We start from the raw sequence: 17,658 nt of genomic DNA, 5'->3' as shown, positions 1-17,658 counted from the left end.
AGCTTACCTCAACATTAATTTTGGGAGAAAATTTCCCACTTCAGTCGTTAAAAACTTTAAAGTTTGAAGCCTTTTCTTCAGAGTACTTCACACAAGGCAGGTAAAAAATGGATAGGTGGATAGATGGATGCAGTAATTTGTGAGCGTGAGAATTATTTGAAAGTGGAAACTCAATTGTTACAGTGAACAGAGTCCCAACAAATGTACAGAACAGCTTCAATGTTTGAACATTTTAAACGCCCAGCCATATAAATGAACTTCATCAACATAGATTGCATTGTCCACACAAGCTACCTCTCCGCAGCTGGGCCGCTGATACAGGGCCAACAATAGACGGAAGCCCGCTAGTAGCAGGCTGCCGAGCAGCATGTTGGGAAGCCAATCACAAAATAACATTTCAAAGGCGGAATAGAGTCAAGCAGTGGTTAAAAGCAGTGCTACGAGACAAAGGCCAGGTTTCCTTTCTTTCATACACACATCCTCTTTCTTTACAACAACCGCTGTATATTTGTATATTTGAATGAATTACTGTAGCACCAAAGGCAAAGGGCATCTGAGGTGAATGAGACACAACAAATGCATTTTTCTGTCTAATATAATTTGAAATGGCTAATCCTATGGTGGTCCGGTCGTCCAGTGGTTAGCGCATTGACCTCACAGTGCAGAGGTCGTGGGTTCGATTCTAGTGAGGATAAAGCGGCTCGGAAAATGAATGAATGAATAATCCTATATGCTAGTTTTCTTTCTACTTCAATTACCGGTACTTTGTTTGGCAGGAGTAAAGAATGGAAATGGAATGTCTTAAAGGTCGACCTCAGTCCGATCGAGGATGTTGGCCCACCTCTTATTAGTTTTGGATTTCCCCATTGTAAACAATGAAAATATAAAATAATCTCTACAATATATTTGAGGAGGGCGGCCCGGTCCTCGACAGGTTAGCGCGTTGGCCTCAAAGTGCAGGATCCGGCTATGGCTTTTCTGTGTTGAGTTTGTTTCTCCCCGTGCCTGCGTGGGTTTTCTTTGGGTACTCCGGTTTCCTCCCACATTCCAAAAACATGAATGGCAGGTTAATGACACACCCTAAAATGTCGCAGGGCATATTGTGAGCACAAATGGTTGTTCGTCTATGCGTGCCCTGTGATTGGCTGTCAACCAGTCCAGGGTGTACCCCGCTTACAACCCGAAGATAGCAGGGATAGGCTCCGGCATAACCTGCAACACAACTCTCTCCCTCTTATTTTATACAAATTTCCCCCTCTCCCTCAAATATGTTTCATTTCATAAGCACACGATGAACTGATGATTATGTCATTCGAGGTTTCACACTTCCCATTTTCACACTTTCCCATCATGTTTTCATGACGGGAAATTTGTACTTCTACTATTTTTACTTCATCCAGCGTATCCTACTCTCAGTCTTGTGAGGATTGTGTCTTCTTTTCGACAGCGACCTTCTTGTCTCATTTCTCCCACTAAAGCAGCCAAAGCCCCCGGGTCCAAAGTCCGGCCCGGGGGCCAAATCCGGCCCGCGGTCGAATTTCATCCGGCCCTCGGCCCCTGTCATAAAATCAGTGCCGTCTGGCCCGCAGGTTGGGCGCAATGGAACACGTTGCATTGACTGAGGTCTCGTAGACTGGTGAGTGATGTTTCATAGAGTACTGCTTCCCTCTAGTGGCTAAATGAGTAATAGCATTCACTAAATGAGTAATAGTATTTAGACACTAGAGGGCATCACTCACGAGTTAACAAGACATCACTCCGTGTTTATATTGACTGATATGTCATATTTCAAATGATCCTTGCAGTTGTGGATGTGTATTGCTTGTTCATTTCCCTGTTGTTCGATTCAAAGGTTTTGTGACTATTGAAAAGTCATGGTGATACATTTTATGTTTCAAATCAATCAATTTGCACTCAGGAGACTTCTGTTTAAGAAAAAGTCAAGTGAATAAACAGTTGCATGTGATATACCTGTTTCAAATGAACCAAAAGAAATTCTTAAGATTGTTGAAATTAAAATAAAAATGGAAATGTGCAACAGACTGGCTTATTAAAATTTGTTGAACAATATTGTTGTTCAATGTAAAGAATGTCAGCCAAGGTCGGCCCCCCGGCATTTTACCACATAAAATCTGGCCCCCTTGGCAAAAAGTTTGGACACCCCTGCACTAAAGGGATGATGGAGTATAAATCTCTCCCTGTACTTCCTTTGTTTCGTTAATCTTTCCCGATCTTCTCAACTTAATTTTAAATAATTGTTTTGGTGACTAAATACTTGTTGACATAAAAGTTAAAGAAGGTGGGCTAATGTTAATGTGCACAAAGAGCGGTCATCTGTGTTTAGAACATAGGCACACAGGCGTTTAAACACGGCATTCAATGTGTCCTGGCTGGGCCACTAAGATTAGACTAATCTTCTAAGACTAAGAAGTTATAAAAAAAAAGTGATTCCCAACCAGTGTGCCATGGCACTTTAGTGAAAATGAAATACAAAAATTACTTATTTACTCACCAAAAACAAAAAAAAAGTTGTTTGCCAATGGCATCGATTAACAGGCAGAATGGTTAAATGTTCACCTGAGATGATAGAAGGTACAGAAATAACCTACTGTATGAAGTAGCCATTTTTTGTGAAATTTTATCATGGTGGTGCACTGAGAGATTTTTTTCCAATGTGAAATATGTGCCACGGTCCAATAAAGGTTGAGGTGTTTCAAATAGGTGATCTGGGGTAGCCACAGTCACGACAAAGGCTATTTTTTATGATGGTGCCTTTAGATGGGCCGGGTCCGATTTGTCCCAAAAAGGATACAATTCGAGTCGTATGGGAAATGGTTGATGTTCTTGGACTAAATCAAGTGGTTGAGTAGGTACTGTGCGGTAATGTCACCTTCTTCGGCCCGTGGTGGATCGCGGATTATCTTCAAGTAACACTCGAACTGCGCAGCCAGGATCTGATGACGCGACATTCCTGGTACGGTGGATATGTTGCCAACATTCTCTTGCTGGTCCTGGAAAGGTAACTCATCCGCTGTCATGTACTCCACATCCTCGCATTGTGCAACCTGTAAAATGTAGTCAGCAAGATTCATTCCAAGAAGACCCCAACACTATATTTTCAATTACTACTGCATCACTTCATAACACAATACGATACAAGAAACATGAATGTAACATACCACTGAATTGTCCTTCATTCAATTAAGCAGTGTGTGGAAACATTAATAGTGCAAAGATGAATGGCATCCAATTCTCAGAAAAAAAAGTTGATGCCTAATAAGTATCAAAATAATGACATAGCTTGCACAGCGCCATCTTGGCCACTCACGTCATCACTGTGACGTCGCGCATGCTGCAACATTTTCGTATATAGGGTGCACCGCATTATAAGGCGCATAGAATAGAAACTACAATAGTGCCTGCGGTTGCGTTATGCATCCACTATATGAAGCGACGCTAAAGGGAATACAATACAGTACATCTCTATTTATATGGAGCTTTCACAACCACTGCAGGTGTAACAAAGCACTTTACAGAATCTTTAAAATACTATGCGCACGAAATCACAATATTGAATGATTTTAGGTGCGCCTTATAGTGCAGAAAATACGGTATATAAAATTTAATTTGTGGAGTGTACGTACCTCTGAGCCCAACACCAGTGCAAATATCAGTGATAGGGTTTTGCTGCTCCACATGTCACTAAAGAAGAAACAACAAAACACGTTACTCGCCAGCATTTGTGGTCGTTGCCATCATGTTTCTATCTATCAACAAAAGAAGTCTGGCTCCATAACATGTCAGTCAAACGTGTTTAGCATAGGGCGAAAGGGCTGAATGTTCTCTAAAGTACTTCTGACTAACACCAAACAACATTTGAAAGAGCATAATTAGGATCGCAGAAAGGTAGGACTTTATAACAATTCAGTGTTTCTGCTGTTGGAAGAGCTTGAAATCCTTAAGGGGGAAAAGAACAAACAACTTGGTCTTATCTTTGGATGACCTGGCCAGAAAGCCATATTTAATTTTTATGTAGACTGTCTTTAAGGGTGATCGTTTTTACTATTTCCTGTATAAGCATCTTGGAGAACATCCAAACATCCACCCATTATGTGAATCGCTTACACATAATCGTGTGAAATCCAGGACACAACCTTGACTGTATGTGACCCGAGCACACAGTGGAAGCTGAAGGGTCGAGCACAATCTGTTCCAGGACACTGGTTGACCTCTAGTTTGCTCTAATGTTACTCCCACAGATTGAAATGATATCCCCACTAGTCTAAGCAGGGCATTCTGGTTAATATTGCATTTGTGAATTAAGCAGCAAAATCCACCTGTTTTTCATCCATCTCAGGTGGGCGGCCATTTTGCCACTTACTGTTGACTGAAAAAGACATTAGAGTTGCTCAGCGCTCAGATCACAACGAATCACTGCTCACCTATTGTCTCAGTTTGGTTCGAGTCTTGAGTTGTCTTGAATTTGTGACCTTCACAAAGATGAGCTGTGATTGGTCATTACCTGAGTCCTTGAGCAACTGTGATGCCATTTACAGTTAACAGCAAGTGGCAAAATGGCTACCTCCTGAGATGGATAAAAATATATAAAAGTCGAAATAAATAAATAAATAAATAAATAAATAACAGTTCTTTGATCACATGACAAAAAGCCTCAGAAAAACAATTCCAAAACACACATTTTGGAATTAATCAGAAAATATTCATTACAAACCTGTGGTGATCTGGCAATCAAGTCTTAATTGATTGCTCCCTGCCCGAGGCTGGTTGGTGGTGGCCAATCAGCTGCACCTGTGTAAACCTCCACTCCAAATGCCCGAGCTGTCCACTGCAGTTTGCCAATCCGTCGTGGATGAATGGTGATGGTAACCCCTTCAATCTCAAGCTCTGAAGTTCACTCAAATGTGTTTTAGTTTCTTCCAGCCCTGGGAATACATAGACAGGTAGGAATCACTACTTTTCCCGTTGCACACCGAAGACTTTCCTGCTCATCTGTAAATTACCTCTACCAGGCTGCCTGATCTGGTGATGTCACTTGACCTCGTCTATTGCATCAATAAAAGAGTCTTTTTGCCATTTGGGGACGAAAACTGTGCCTGAGCATGACAAAACCGAACAGTTCAACCACCTGCAATATGTTTTAATATCTTTCCACATGTGTTTTATTTTTTTTTATACCACAGTCCCAGAATTATGGCTGCGTATACAGTTTAGCTACCTACAACAAACCATCTGGCTAATTAGACACGCGTTGACATTGAATATTCTAATATTCTAAAATATATTTTTCCAGGATATAAAAAAATTAAGTATGTACGGAAGCAGCATATTGTACTATTTATATTAGAGTATGGCAGATCTTACATTCTTGGAGTTCGGCACTTGTGGATTTGCTTATCTGCAGATCTATTTTTTCAATTTATGTTTGTCAGCATTTTTGTTTATTTTTGTATTGAAAAACTTGTTTCTCCAATGAAACTCAATGGGTGTCAACGACCGTATTTTAAGGACCATTAGACGCATCGTATTACTTGGCACAATATCCATGAATGGGTCTATTAAAAAAAATCGTACATAAGAAGTACCAGGGATATAAGGTGTGTTATTTTTGTAAAGCACACATTCAACCTGACACGATTTTTGTTTAAAAAGAGACCCACTTGTAGACAGATACTCTGTAAATCAAGACCAAACAATCTCTTGTACATTATTTAAAGAGCCGCCTACGGCAATGTATAGTTTCAATTAAGACGCATCATGTCAAACTGGGTTGCTCCCAAGAAAATAACTCCCCCCTAATGGGAAGACAGACTTTGTTTGGGGCAACACGGCCAGTTCATGTCTTCCAAGCATTCCTTTCAAAGAGTCCCTTATTTGTCCTGTCCCGTTCTGTTTAGACAGTGACTGTCAAATAGAATACGTGATGGTCTTCGGGTAACCACTGGTCAACACATCACTGAGCAACACAGTTCTCACAACAGAAAACAAAGACATGTTAAGTTCATTTCAGTGCAAAATGGCAAACTTTTCACGTGGTTACACACTTCACAATGGAAACGCTGGTATGTAGCATGACAAAACGAATGGAACCGTTTCATATTAAGGAGGCTAAGAAAATCCTTCATGGTGTGTATGAGGCCTTGGTCAACAAAGTTGTCACATTTTCTTAATAACTTATGCTTACAGTTGTAACAAAATTACTTAAAAAGGCCGATACACATTAATGCAGTACTTTTGATGATGTCTCGGTAAAGACTGTTTATATTATCAGTCCTTACTATGGGGTAGAAAATGTCTTATTGGTCCACATGGTGTTGTTAATGGTAATCATGGTGTATTTGTTTAAGAAGATATGAACATCCCACATCCTGTAACCCTGATTTAATAGCCCCCACTGCACTCGTGAGATGGAGGATCATGACGCAGAATGTTGGGAAATCCAAACATTACTGTTTTGCTTTACCAGATTTTGGATTATTGACGGACGCACTGGTTCAAGTGGATTGAAAACAAGTTTGGGGTTCTCCATAAATCTAGCCATTGCCTGAGGTTTGAATTTTCATCTCCAAGACCTTCATTTCTTAACATTTTGAGAGTATTTGTATGTTGTCCCATTTTGGAGATTTTCACAACTTCACATTTACTATATGTTCATGTTTTTGCAGGATGGGAGAGGACTAGATCTTGTTTTTTTTTTTTTTTTTTCATTACAACTGCACCCGATTTCAGAAAATTGATACCATCTCAGGATGAGACTGACAGGGTGCAGACTTAATACCCGAGCCAAAATAAATCAATAATTAAGCCGAAGTGTCTGCGTGAATTTATGAACAAAAAATATATTAAAAGGATCAATTTCTGGTTTTATAAATCGATATCGGGCTAAGAAAGAGACTATTTGATTAATCGATTTTTTTTTAACCCCAGTCCAAGTTAATTGTGCCAATGTTTTAAATAAAAATGCATGCACGCACGCACACACTATAACACTTTTAAATCCACCGATGTGGAATACATCTCACATAATGCTGCCTGGGGGAGTGGGTTCAATTTGATGCCATTTACAATTATTTTCTTACATTTTTCATTTAACGTTTATCAATTTTGCAAAGAAGTTCGTTATTTGATTACTACACAGTACAAGAGAGGCCCTGCCTGGTCCATCAATGTTAGGTCTCACTCCCCAAACAAGAAGAGAGTTTATGTACTGTAATAGTGAAGATTCTGCAAAGGAAGAATGAAGGTCGTGCAGGACGCTATTATCTCCCACTCCGTCATCCTGCAACCACTTCCTCCTTTGACAACCCCCTTCACTAGGACACACACACACATTTCTACATAGGTCAACAGGTAAAAATAAACCATTGTTACAAGTATACAAAGGGTCATGGGAAGGATTTTCATAATGCGGGAGACATTGCTCCATTTAACAAGATGTTTAACTGGCAGCGAGTTGTTAACTAGTGCAAGATCGACACTCCGTGCTACTTCTTTTAAAACAGCACTCAAATGCGGGAGACATTGCTCCATTTAACAAGATGTTTAACTGGCAGCGAGTTGTTAACTAGCGCAAGATCGATACTCTGTGCTACTTCTTTTAAAACAGCACTCAAATGCATGAAACCAGTCAGTGATGATTGACTGCTAGTGACCTGATCCATCCCTTCTTACCAAGAAAATCATGTTGCATTTTGACAAAATATACAATATCACAATACATGGCATTACAGAGCGAGACATTTTGTGTCATTAGGATCAATACCATGACTACAAAAGCAACTCCAAATCTCTAAACTCCAATGTCATTCGAAGCAATTCACAATTATTTATCTCATAACAACATGACTAAAACATTTCTTTTAATCAAATACATCGTACTCCCCAGAGATGCAGATTATTTATCTATCATAATAGTTGATCCTCCTTTCTTCGCACCCGAGACCCAGGTGCAAATGTACGTTTTTTCAAACATATTTTAAAAAATTTGAATTATTATTTTTTAATATACATGGAGTACAGCACTGTATATGTTGCTCTATTTAACTCGCTGATGTTTTGCATCTTCTCGCGGACCGTTTGCGGACTTAAAAAAAATACTGTATATATTCATTCATTCATTCATCTTCCGAACCGCTCAATCCTCACTAGGGTCGCGGGGGGTGCTGGAGCCTATCCCAGCTGTCTCCGGGCAGTAGGCTGGGTACACCCTGAATCAGTTGCCAGCCAATCGCAGGGCACACAGAGACGAACAACCATCCACGCTCACACTCACACCTAGGGACAATTTAGAGCGTTCAATCAGCCTGTCTCGCACGTTTTTGGAATGTGGGAGGAAACCGGAGCACCCGGAGAAAACCCACGCAGGCCCAGGGAGAACATGCAAACTCCACACAGGGAGGCCAGAGCTGGAATCGAACCCGGTACCTCTGCACGGTGAAGCCAACGTGCTAACCACTGGACTACCGGGCCGCCTTACTGTATATATATATATATATATATATATATATATACAGTGAGACGAATATGGAAATTCCTGATATGTTTCTGTCTATGGTAAAAAAATAAATAAATAAAAGCTTCAGAGGATGAATATTCCAGTAAATTGTAGCTAAAAGCAATTTGACAGACGACTGTGCAACTTCTGCTCAGTGCTGAGTCATTTTAGTACTTGCTGGAACAATCCCTCCCCAAAAAGAACTATTTATTCATTTTTACAGGCTTTGAAGCCTTGGAGTTGAATAGTCATCTGTTCAGAATCAGCCTCCAGCATCTGTTTGATCGAAAGTAAGTGGCTTCAATATGAAGAACAAATGTTCCTTCTAATAGAATGATAATTATCCACACAACATGACTTATTTTGGCTTGACCACATTGCCGTGTACAAACCTATTTTGACAGGCCGCATCATGAGGGCAGGCATGAGGGGCAGCGGTGGCTCATCTGTAAAGACTTTGGCTTTGTTGCTGGAGATCCATGTTTCAACTTACACTGCAGATAAATGTCAAAATGGTAACCGATTGTTAGAGACATTCTAGTCTGCTTCTTAGCTACTGTTTGGGGCTGTTGAGCAAGCTACTGTCCCCACACGCCCAGCTTAAGAGGTTCCATGCCACTTGCAACCTGACAGGTCTCCTTATATGCCGACGTGTATGATTTAGTTCTGTGTGGTGTAAAAAAATAAACATCAGGCCGAAAATTGAAATTCCTCTAGACGGGTTACAATGAGTACTGTATTAAAGAACTACTTCTGAGTTTGACACCCGTGCTGTATTTCTTACTTGAATAAGGTTGAAAAAGCATTCATTTTAGGCAGAGTTTAGAGTTAACACCGATAACAAGATTTAAATGTTGCCTCACTGAGATCCATGATGTATGACATCCTGCAATTTGGTTAACAAAATTATCGACTGGCTAAAAGGTGGTCTGTTTTGGAGCGCAGGAGGTCTAAAACAATTTTAGTGTGTTTAATTGAAGCGCAGGCAGGCAGATTCGACGATCCGCGGACGTGTGCGGTGGACCTCATGGTATTTCATTCATAAAGATGACATCAGCGTGGGATAATCCCCCTGAATCATTGTAGAAATAAATTCATTGAATGAATTTTAATCATTGTCATTTTAAGAATATTTTAATGGTGCCCCTGGTTACTATTTTAAGTGGGGTCACATAAGGACACATGATCGGGAGGTGCAAGGCTCCATCACATACATGGCCGACGACATCATTTGAAAGAGGAGATATTACAGTGTAGGTGCAAATGTTATGCACGGACTCCTGCGAGTGTAAATTCCGTTTCCAAAATAAAGGCATGGCGTACTCGTGCGTGCATTTCATTCTACTCTAATTTTGATGCAAGTGAAAAATGCAGGGAGGACTGGCCGGTAAAAAAAAAATATGTTCGATCCCACAACGGCACACAACGGCGCAATTCTACTGGCGCAAAGTTGATCAAAATACCAAAAGATGAGAAAACTCCACGATGTGCACAGTTCGACTGAGTTGTGCATGCCGAGAATGAAAATAGGCCGCTTAGTGTTAACTTTGAAGGACAAAAAATAAAATAAATGAAGTGCATTGAACAGCCCAGTTGCTTTGCTGATGCGCCCATTATCATGAAACATAACATAAGATTTGAAAACAACATGTCAAGCAAAGCAACATCCCCCCACAGAGCAAATCTTGAGGAAACCCAGCACACTCTGACAATTGGTGACAAACCTTTCAAATATGGTCAGCTTGACACCGATTGCACCCCTCAAGTGACTCCCTTTTCCCTCATTTAATCTCACTGAGGTTATCCTCTGCCCCCGCCTCCACCGACAGATTCATGCTCTGTCTTTGTCTTGTCTCTCCTTCTGCTTCTTTTTGAAGAATTGTTCATTCTGTGATAAACTGCTGCTTGTTAAGAAGTGAGTTAATTTGAAGTCACTGTCACCAACTACTGCTCAAATCTCAAATTTTTGCTCATAAGTCAAAGTCAAGATATCGACTGAGCAATGGCTCAAATACAATGAGGATTTTTTTTTTTTGAACAAATCTGGCATTTAACAGATTTGGTCATACTGTGTGGTGTGCGCTGATAATATCAACAGAGAACACAACACACAAAGATTCTATTCTACCACCAGTCGATCTCGAAACAAGTACTTTAAGGATGTGAGGTAATAAAAATGAAGATCTGCTTTAACTCGTGGGGTATTTTGCGCCAAATTTTCCAGAGTGTTTCTGAAGGGACTGGAGTTGGGAGTGTTGTAGAATGATGTGGTCAAGACAGACTTGCTTTAGTAAATTCAGCGTGCTGTCTGGGGTCTTCAACAAAATAAGACATTGCACAGGACATTTTTGTTTTTGTTTACAACCAGTGTGCTTCTTTGATTTCCAACATTCCGTACATTCCGTTCCACATTACAATTCATGGAGTCACGACTCTGCTTACTCCACACACACACACACACACAAAGATTTTTGGTTGCAAATACCGTATTGGCCCGAATATAAGACTGCCCTGATTATTAGACGACCCCCTCTTTTTCAAGACTCAAGTTTGAAAAAAGACTTTTTGAACACCAAATTAATTTTTGTACAGAAAATAATTACAGTACTGTACATCTGATGGTCACAAGCTATGAATCGTGACCGAAAAAACGAGATCCCGGATACAAGCGGCCGAAATGAGCTTTCTCTGCAGGGTGTCAGGGCTCTCTCTTCGAGATAAGGTGAGCGGCTCGGTCATCCGGGAGGGGCTCAGAGCCGAGCCGCTTCTCCTCCACATCGAGAGGAGCCAGATGAGGTGGCTTGGGCAACTGATTCGGATGCCTCCTGCACGCCTCCCTGGTGAGGTGTCCCACCAGGAGGAGACCCCGAAGGACGACCCAGGAAATGCTGGAGAGACTATGCTACCCAGCTGGCGTGGGAACGCTTCGGGATCCCTGGGGGAGAGGGAAGTCTGGGCTTCCCTGCTAAAGCTGCTGCCCCCGTGACCCGGCCCCGGATAAGCGGTACAAGATGGATGGATGGTTGATGGATGGATATACATCTGAAACAAAAGTTATTTTGCCTCATTCAAATCTTAATATCTGAACTTTTAAATATGTAAACTAAAGTGCAATCACATTCGTAAATGAATGGCTTCTGGTTTTTGAAATGTAAATTACATCATAAACTCTCCTCAGCTGCTGGTTAACCTGGCCGATCTTCAACCCACTCTTCTCCAGATTGTCACTACGTTTCTCCATTTTCTGTTATCGCTTCTATTATTTTCTTCTCTTTTCCTTCTTACTGCTATTTTTTATTTTTCTTCTTCATGCTACCAATATTTTTATTTTTATTCTTCGTGACAGGGGTTCACTTTGGCCATGGGAGTCAAGTCCAGCATGCGCTTCAATGATATGTGGCGCCATCTAGCGTCGTGAATGGGTATAATGTCTAAAACCTGAATATAAGACGACCCCCACGTTTTCAGTCTTATTTCAATGCAAAAAAACAATACGGTAAATATTAATCATGTATACCGGTAATATTAAAACCCCATTTTGGACCCTCGGGACAGAGACACTCCTAACAGGCCACAGATCGAAGGATAATTTTATAGGCTCATATGTAAGTCTGGCATTTGACGACCTTGGTCGGGAAAATCTGGACAAAAACAACCCTTTTATCTTTTAGGTGTTAGCCTTAATAAAAGCGCGTGGAAACACAGACTGTCCAACAGCACCGACATATCCGCTGAACAAAACGGGGCAATGAAAAATGCTGCCCAGTACAGGCGCCCTGGGGCGTCGAGCGACAAGAGTCAAATAGCGCCCCCACCGTCCCGTCCCCTTCCTCGTTGGGTGTCATGGCCACAATGCTGAAAACAGTCCACAATGGGTCCACGTGAAGCATAACACACACCATATGACAAAAAATGAAGGGAAAAAGAAGCAAAGCTCTTGAAGAGCACTTGCGGACGGCTACCAAGTACCAACTACAGCGCCATGTTCTAAGGGCAAATCTTATATATATATTGCGCGTCGTCCCGCACGCGGTCTGTCCTTCCGTCTGTCCCTTTTCAAAACGTACCTACTTCACTGCGCCGCCACTGCGCCGCTCAGACAGTGGCTCACTACGATCGCGCGGGCATCTTAGCGAAAAAATGTTGTCTACCCACAAGCATTGCAATGAAATTGTTAGTTATTTAGTAGAGCTAAACATCTCTTTATTTTCGCGATAAGCAATGAAGATGAACAAGAAGTTGAACCAAGCAACAACACTTTTGTGGGCCCAAGGCCCACCTTACCAGCCTTCCGCAGGAACTAGCTGATGAGCCGCCCGGAGGGCGGCGAACCACCACCTTACCAGCCTTCCGCAGGAACTAGCTGATGAGCCGCCCGGAGGGCGGCGAACCAGCTAGTAAATAAATAAAACAAACGGATCATTTATAATACTCTTTGTGGGGTCCTACAACAGAGAGGCAAAACTCTCTCAATGATGACACAAAGGCTGAATTAATATGGGTGACTGCTGCGCGTCAGCTTAGGAAGAAACCAAGCACCACTCATTATTATGACACTTGGTGATGGCAGCATTTTACTGTGATGATGTTTTGCAGCTTCGGGATCTGGGAGACGAGTCAAGATTGAGGGCGGAAATGAACGCAGCAATGAACAGAGACATCCTTGGTGAAAACCTGCTCCCGAGGGCTCCTAACCTCAGACCTCACATATGCTTGAGTGGCCAGAGCCTATCGACTTCAATCCGATTAAACTTCTCTGGAGAGATCTGAAAATGGCTGTGCGCTGACCTTCTCAACCTGATGGGGCTTGAGAAGTTGTTCAGAGAACTATGGGAGAAAATTGCTCAATGATAAGTGTGCCAACCTTGAGGCATCATATTCAAAAAGACTTGAGGCTGTAATTACTGCCAAAATGTGCATCAACTAAGAATTGAGCAAAGTCTGTGGATACTTCTGCTCATGAGATTTCTTTGGTTTATCTTTCATCATTTTAAAAGAAAAAAAAATTCGATCTTGTCAATGTGGAAAATTAAATAATCTTTTTTTGTTAATAAGCTTGCTATGTAACAATGAGAGGAAAGCAGCACTGTGATAACTTTTTGCATACAATGTACATGCAGCCATTAATAGCGTGTGAACGAAATGAGATTGTTATACCATATGAAAAGGTTGTCTCTGTTGCAAGTTTGTTATTTTAGCAGTGCACCTTGCGCACATGAATGGGTTGTGAACTCAAATTACATGCTCTGGGCAAGTAGAAGTAAACACTCACTTGAATCTCACAGGGCATTAACATCGTCCTCGACATTTAAAAGCCCATCTATCACGATTCAGTTATCTTCCAACGCGCTGTATGTTTTTCATTTTCCAGCCGATCCCAGCTATTACGTGAAATATGGAATTAAATTACAAGCACTTAACTCCAAAACCATTTAAACACTGAAAAATCCATAGAATTGCTCATGCCAGCTCTGATGGCTCAGTTACTCTCCACTCAGCCTAAAATAAGAACACATTTTTCATCTTAGAGGGGGTTGTAACAGGGGAATCGCGGGGGAGGGGGTCTTGTGTTATGAAACAAGACATGACTCGGGAACAAATGGGGAACTGGGATCAAAGTAGCAGCCAGAACTTCTATTAATACCCACAGAGCGGCTTGGCAAGAGCAGACTGTTATACTCCAGCCGAAGTTACAGTGGGAAGTGGAAGCTTCCCACGAAAAGACGATCCCACGGTCCCGCAGATAAGATAGGATTGATTTTGAGGGTGAGAAACTTTGACAGTTGAAAGAAGGGATCACAGACAGAATGCTAGGAATGGGAACCGAAAATCCCAACAAGTACTACACGTATCAAAACAACTTATGTTTGTACAAATCAATCAGATGTGGCTGTTTTTTTCTAACATATAACTTTGTATTCAAGACAGAGTGTTGGTATTTAATAAATATCGATAAACACTTTATCCTATTTGTGCCATTTGAAAGTCATTTCTTTCCTGTTCTTCTGTCTGGCCTCATGTTCTTGGTGGTACAGTGTCCTCGTTTGTCATTCAAACAGCTGAGCGGGCGTGACTGTCAGATGCCAGCATTGGCGTCATCGGATCCTTGAATTGTATCGAATCATCTTTAATGAGAGATGTACCCCAGATATAAATCGTTCTGATGTTGCTGATGATTTGTGGTTTCTTTGTACAGTATGTAATTAACTTGGATGACAAACATGACAAACGCTATAACCGTACGTCTCTAATCGAATCATAATCACACTAAAATCAAACCAAAGTGAATCATTACATCTTAAAATCATTTCATTAAACGTTTTGTGTAGAGAAATGCACACACCAAATCATTATAGATACTTTGCAAGTCTTTAATAACCATACAGCAGTAATGTCAATTGATCGAGAGTAGCTCTACACCAGGGATGGACTGGCACCCAAAACAATAAAATAAAAATCAACCCTGTCATTCATTTTGACTTATACCAGGCAGCCTGCTGCACACAAACACGCACGCGAGCTCATGCGCATGCTTACGTATGCAGGCACGCAATCCCCACGGAAACTGAGAGCGCATTGGTGTCATACTATCCACAGTCATGGTTTCATGAAACCAAATGCACCCGCATGCAGACTTTGTTCAACATACTCATACTACAAGTAGGATCAAGTCCAAGTAAAAAGTGATATTTTGCTCAGCTTTATTTACAACATTATGCCATTTTATTTGCCGTTGCTTTGCTTTTAGTGTACACTTAACTCATGTAATTGTGAGCTAAAACCCAATCAAGGCCCCCCGACGCTTGACATACTGCAATTCATAGCCCATTCATTCAAATCATATGAAAAAGCACAATGACACAAAAATCTCTTCATTCTTCACTATTCTAAACAATGCTTTTTACTTAGTTTCATTCCTGCTTGAATTATGAACACATTGAGCAAGGTTCTGGATATACAGTATGCTCATTTTATTTCATTAAAACAAGACTGTTGATGGTTTGGGAAACGATGACTTTTCAGCCATGCTGCTTGCTTGTTATGGTGTAAAAAAATAATGGATAATTGACATTGTGGGAAGAAATCCAAAGTTGGATATATATCAAGATAGATATACAGTAGATATAGATACTGTATATATAGAGATATATATAATCTGCAGCGGCCCGGTAGTCCAGTGGTTAGCACGTCGGCTTCACAGTGCAAAGGTACCGGGTTCAATTCCAGCTCTGGCCTCCCTGTGTGGAGTTTGCATGTTCTCCCCGGGCCTGCGTGGGTTTTCTCCGGGTGCTCCGGTTTCCTCCCTCATTCCAAAAACATGCATGGCAGGCTGATTGAACACTCTCAATTGTCCCTAGGTGTGAGTGTAAGCGTGGATGGTTGTTCGTCTCTGTGTGCCCTGTGATTGGCTGGCAACCAATTCAGGGTGTCCCCCGCCTGCTGCCCGAAGACAGCTGGGATAGGCTCCAGCACCCCCCGCGACCCTAGTGAGGATCAAGCGGCTCGGAAGATGAATGAATGAATGAATATAATCTGCATGCAGATGTGACTCCTGGTTGCCAACTCTCTGCCACTGATGTTAATGCAGTTTGCAGTCTTAATTGTAATTTGATTAATGGGCTGCTTCGTCTAAATTGTGGGTCAGTCTGTTGGGATAAAATGCACGAAGGTAACACCAATGGCAGCACAGTGCACGACTGCTTAGCATATCTGCCTTACAATGCAAAGGTCCAGGGTTTGATTCATCCTGTGTGGAGTTTGCATGTTCTCCCCGTGCCAGCATGGGTTTTCTCCGGGTACTCCGGTTTCCTCACACTTTCCAAAAACATGCATGCGGGATTAATTGAAGACGAAATTGTCCCGCAACCAGTTTAGGGTGTATGCTGCGTCCTACCCAAAAACAGCTGGGATATGCTCCAGCACCCCCCTGACCCTCAGGAGCATAAAGAAGTTCGGATAATGAATAGATAAAAAGCACCGCATCAGCCCCAAAACACACCTGGCCAGTCTCGCCCTGCCCAGTCAAACCGTTAATTGTACATTTACTCATCCTTTACGACACTAGTTCCTGGTTTACTGTGGATCACAAACATGAGTAGTGCAATTATGATTCTTGAGTGGGTTCCATCCGTGTTGTAGTGATAAATTGTAGAAACAAATTACTTTGAGTTTGATTCCCTTTTTTTGCCACTGCATACATTGTATTACTTGGTACGTAAGCTGTTCAAGTAAGGAAATTAAGAGTTTAACATTAAATGTGCTTCTTCATGAACAATTCCAAAAGTCTTGCAACTAAAGTAAAACATTAAAAAATGAAGTGCAATAACACTCAAAACAAGAGTTATCCAAGACAGACGACAACGTAACTAATTTTCATTTTTAATTATGTTCTATTGCAATACGGATGTTCAACTTTGCGCGCACCAAAGCTTTTAATTCTTTGTGGCAAGAAGCCAGCTAATTAATTAAATTACAGTATATTTCATTGGGTTGAAAACTCACTCACATATTATTCATCCTAAAACCGATCGAGCACAATTTGAGATGCTTCGTAATGACGTGAAACAAGCATACGTAGTTCTTTGCGTGACTATTGTGCTTCAACTGCTGACTAGTGGTCTGAATTTTTTTTCCACGCGTCAAATCCATTACAATAAATGAATTCTACAAATAAGGTGAAGAGAGTTCACTTACGTTTTGAATTTGCAAGTAATCAAACGGACTTTTTCTTCATGAATGCACATTGGCTCCAAGATGAGTGTCTCATGCTGCCCTGTGACAACACTGACCGATCTCAACCAGGACAGCACTCAAGCAAGGCACGGTGGCTATTACATGACTTCCTGTTATGACTTTCACAGTAAATTGTTGTCGATGTATGTATGTACTATGTATGTAGTGTATATGTAATCACTGCTTTGCTTATGTCTAACCTTCGGTAATACGCATTTGACCTCAAAACTAAACAGAATTTAACAACCATACCTCACTAACGATTGACTTATTAATAATCAATAGTGAGCACCATTTTTTTTAGTTGGTGCAATTAAATAACGAACATTTATGTGCGACTCTCGCAACCAAGTCTTGTCATTCACTTAAAAGTGCCCACTGTAGGCAAGCTCACATACATTGATGTGCTATTT

At 41.2% G+C, this 17,658-nt stretch overlaps 1 protein-coding gene across 1 annotated transcript in view; it reads right to left on the bottom strand.

Moving 5' to 3' along the window:
- calcrl2 (calcitonin receptor-like 2) overlaps nucleotides 1–17,321 on the bottom strand; it is a 24,686-nt gene extending 7,365 nt beyond the window's left edge. The window contains exons 1-3 of the mRNA XM_052059800.1: nucleotides 17,207–17,321; nucleotides 3,645–3,702; nucleotides 2,891–3,065 (exon numbers count right to left, since the gene is read on the bottom strand). Coding sequence (XP_051915760.1) covers nucleotides 2,891–3,065; nucleotides 3,645–3,702; nucleotides 17,207–17,256 — 283 coding nt within the window. The 5' untranslated portion in view covers nucleotides 17,257–17,321. The remainder of the gene's footprint in view (nucleotides 1–2,890; nucleotides 3,066–3,644; nucleotides 3,703–17,206) is intronic.
- Nucleotides 17,322–17,658: the final 337 nt, after the last annotated feature.

The sequence above is a fragment of the Hippocampus zosterae genome, chromosome 2 (assembly GCF_025434085.1).
Source record: "Hippocampus zosterae strain Florida chromosome 2, ASM2543408v3, whole genome shotgun sequence".
Lineage (NCBI taxonomy): Eukaryota > Metazoa > Chordata > Actinopteri > Syngnathiformes > Syngnathidae > Hippocampus > Hippocampus zosterae.
Note: the sequence above shows the minus strand (reverse complement) of the source record. Positions and strands in the feature narration are given on the sequence as shown.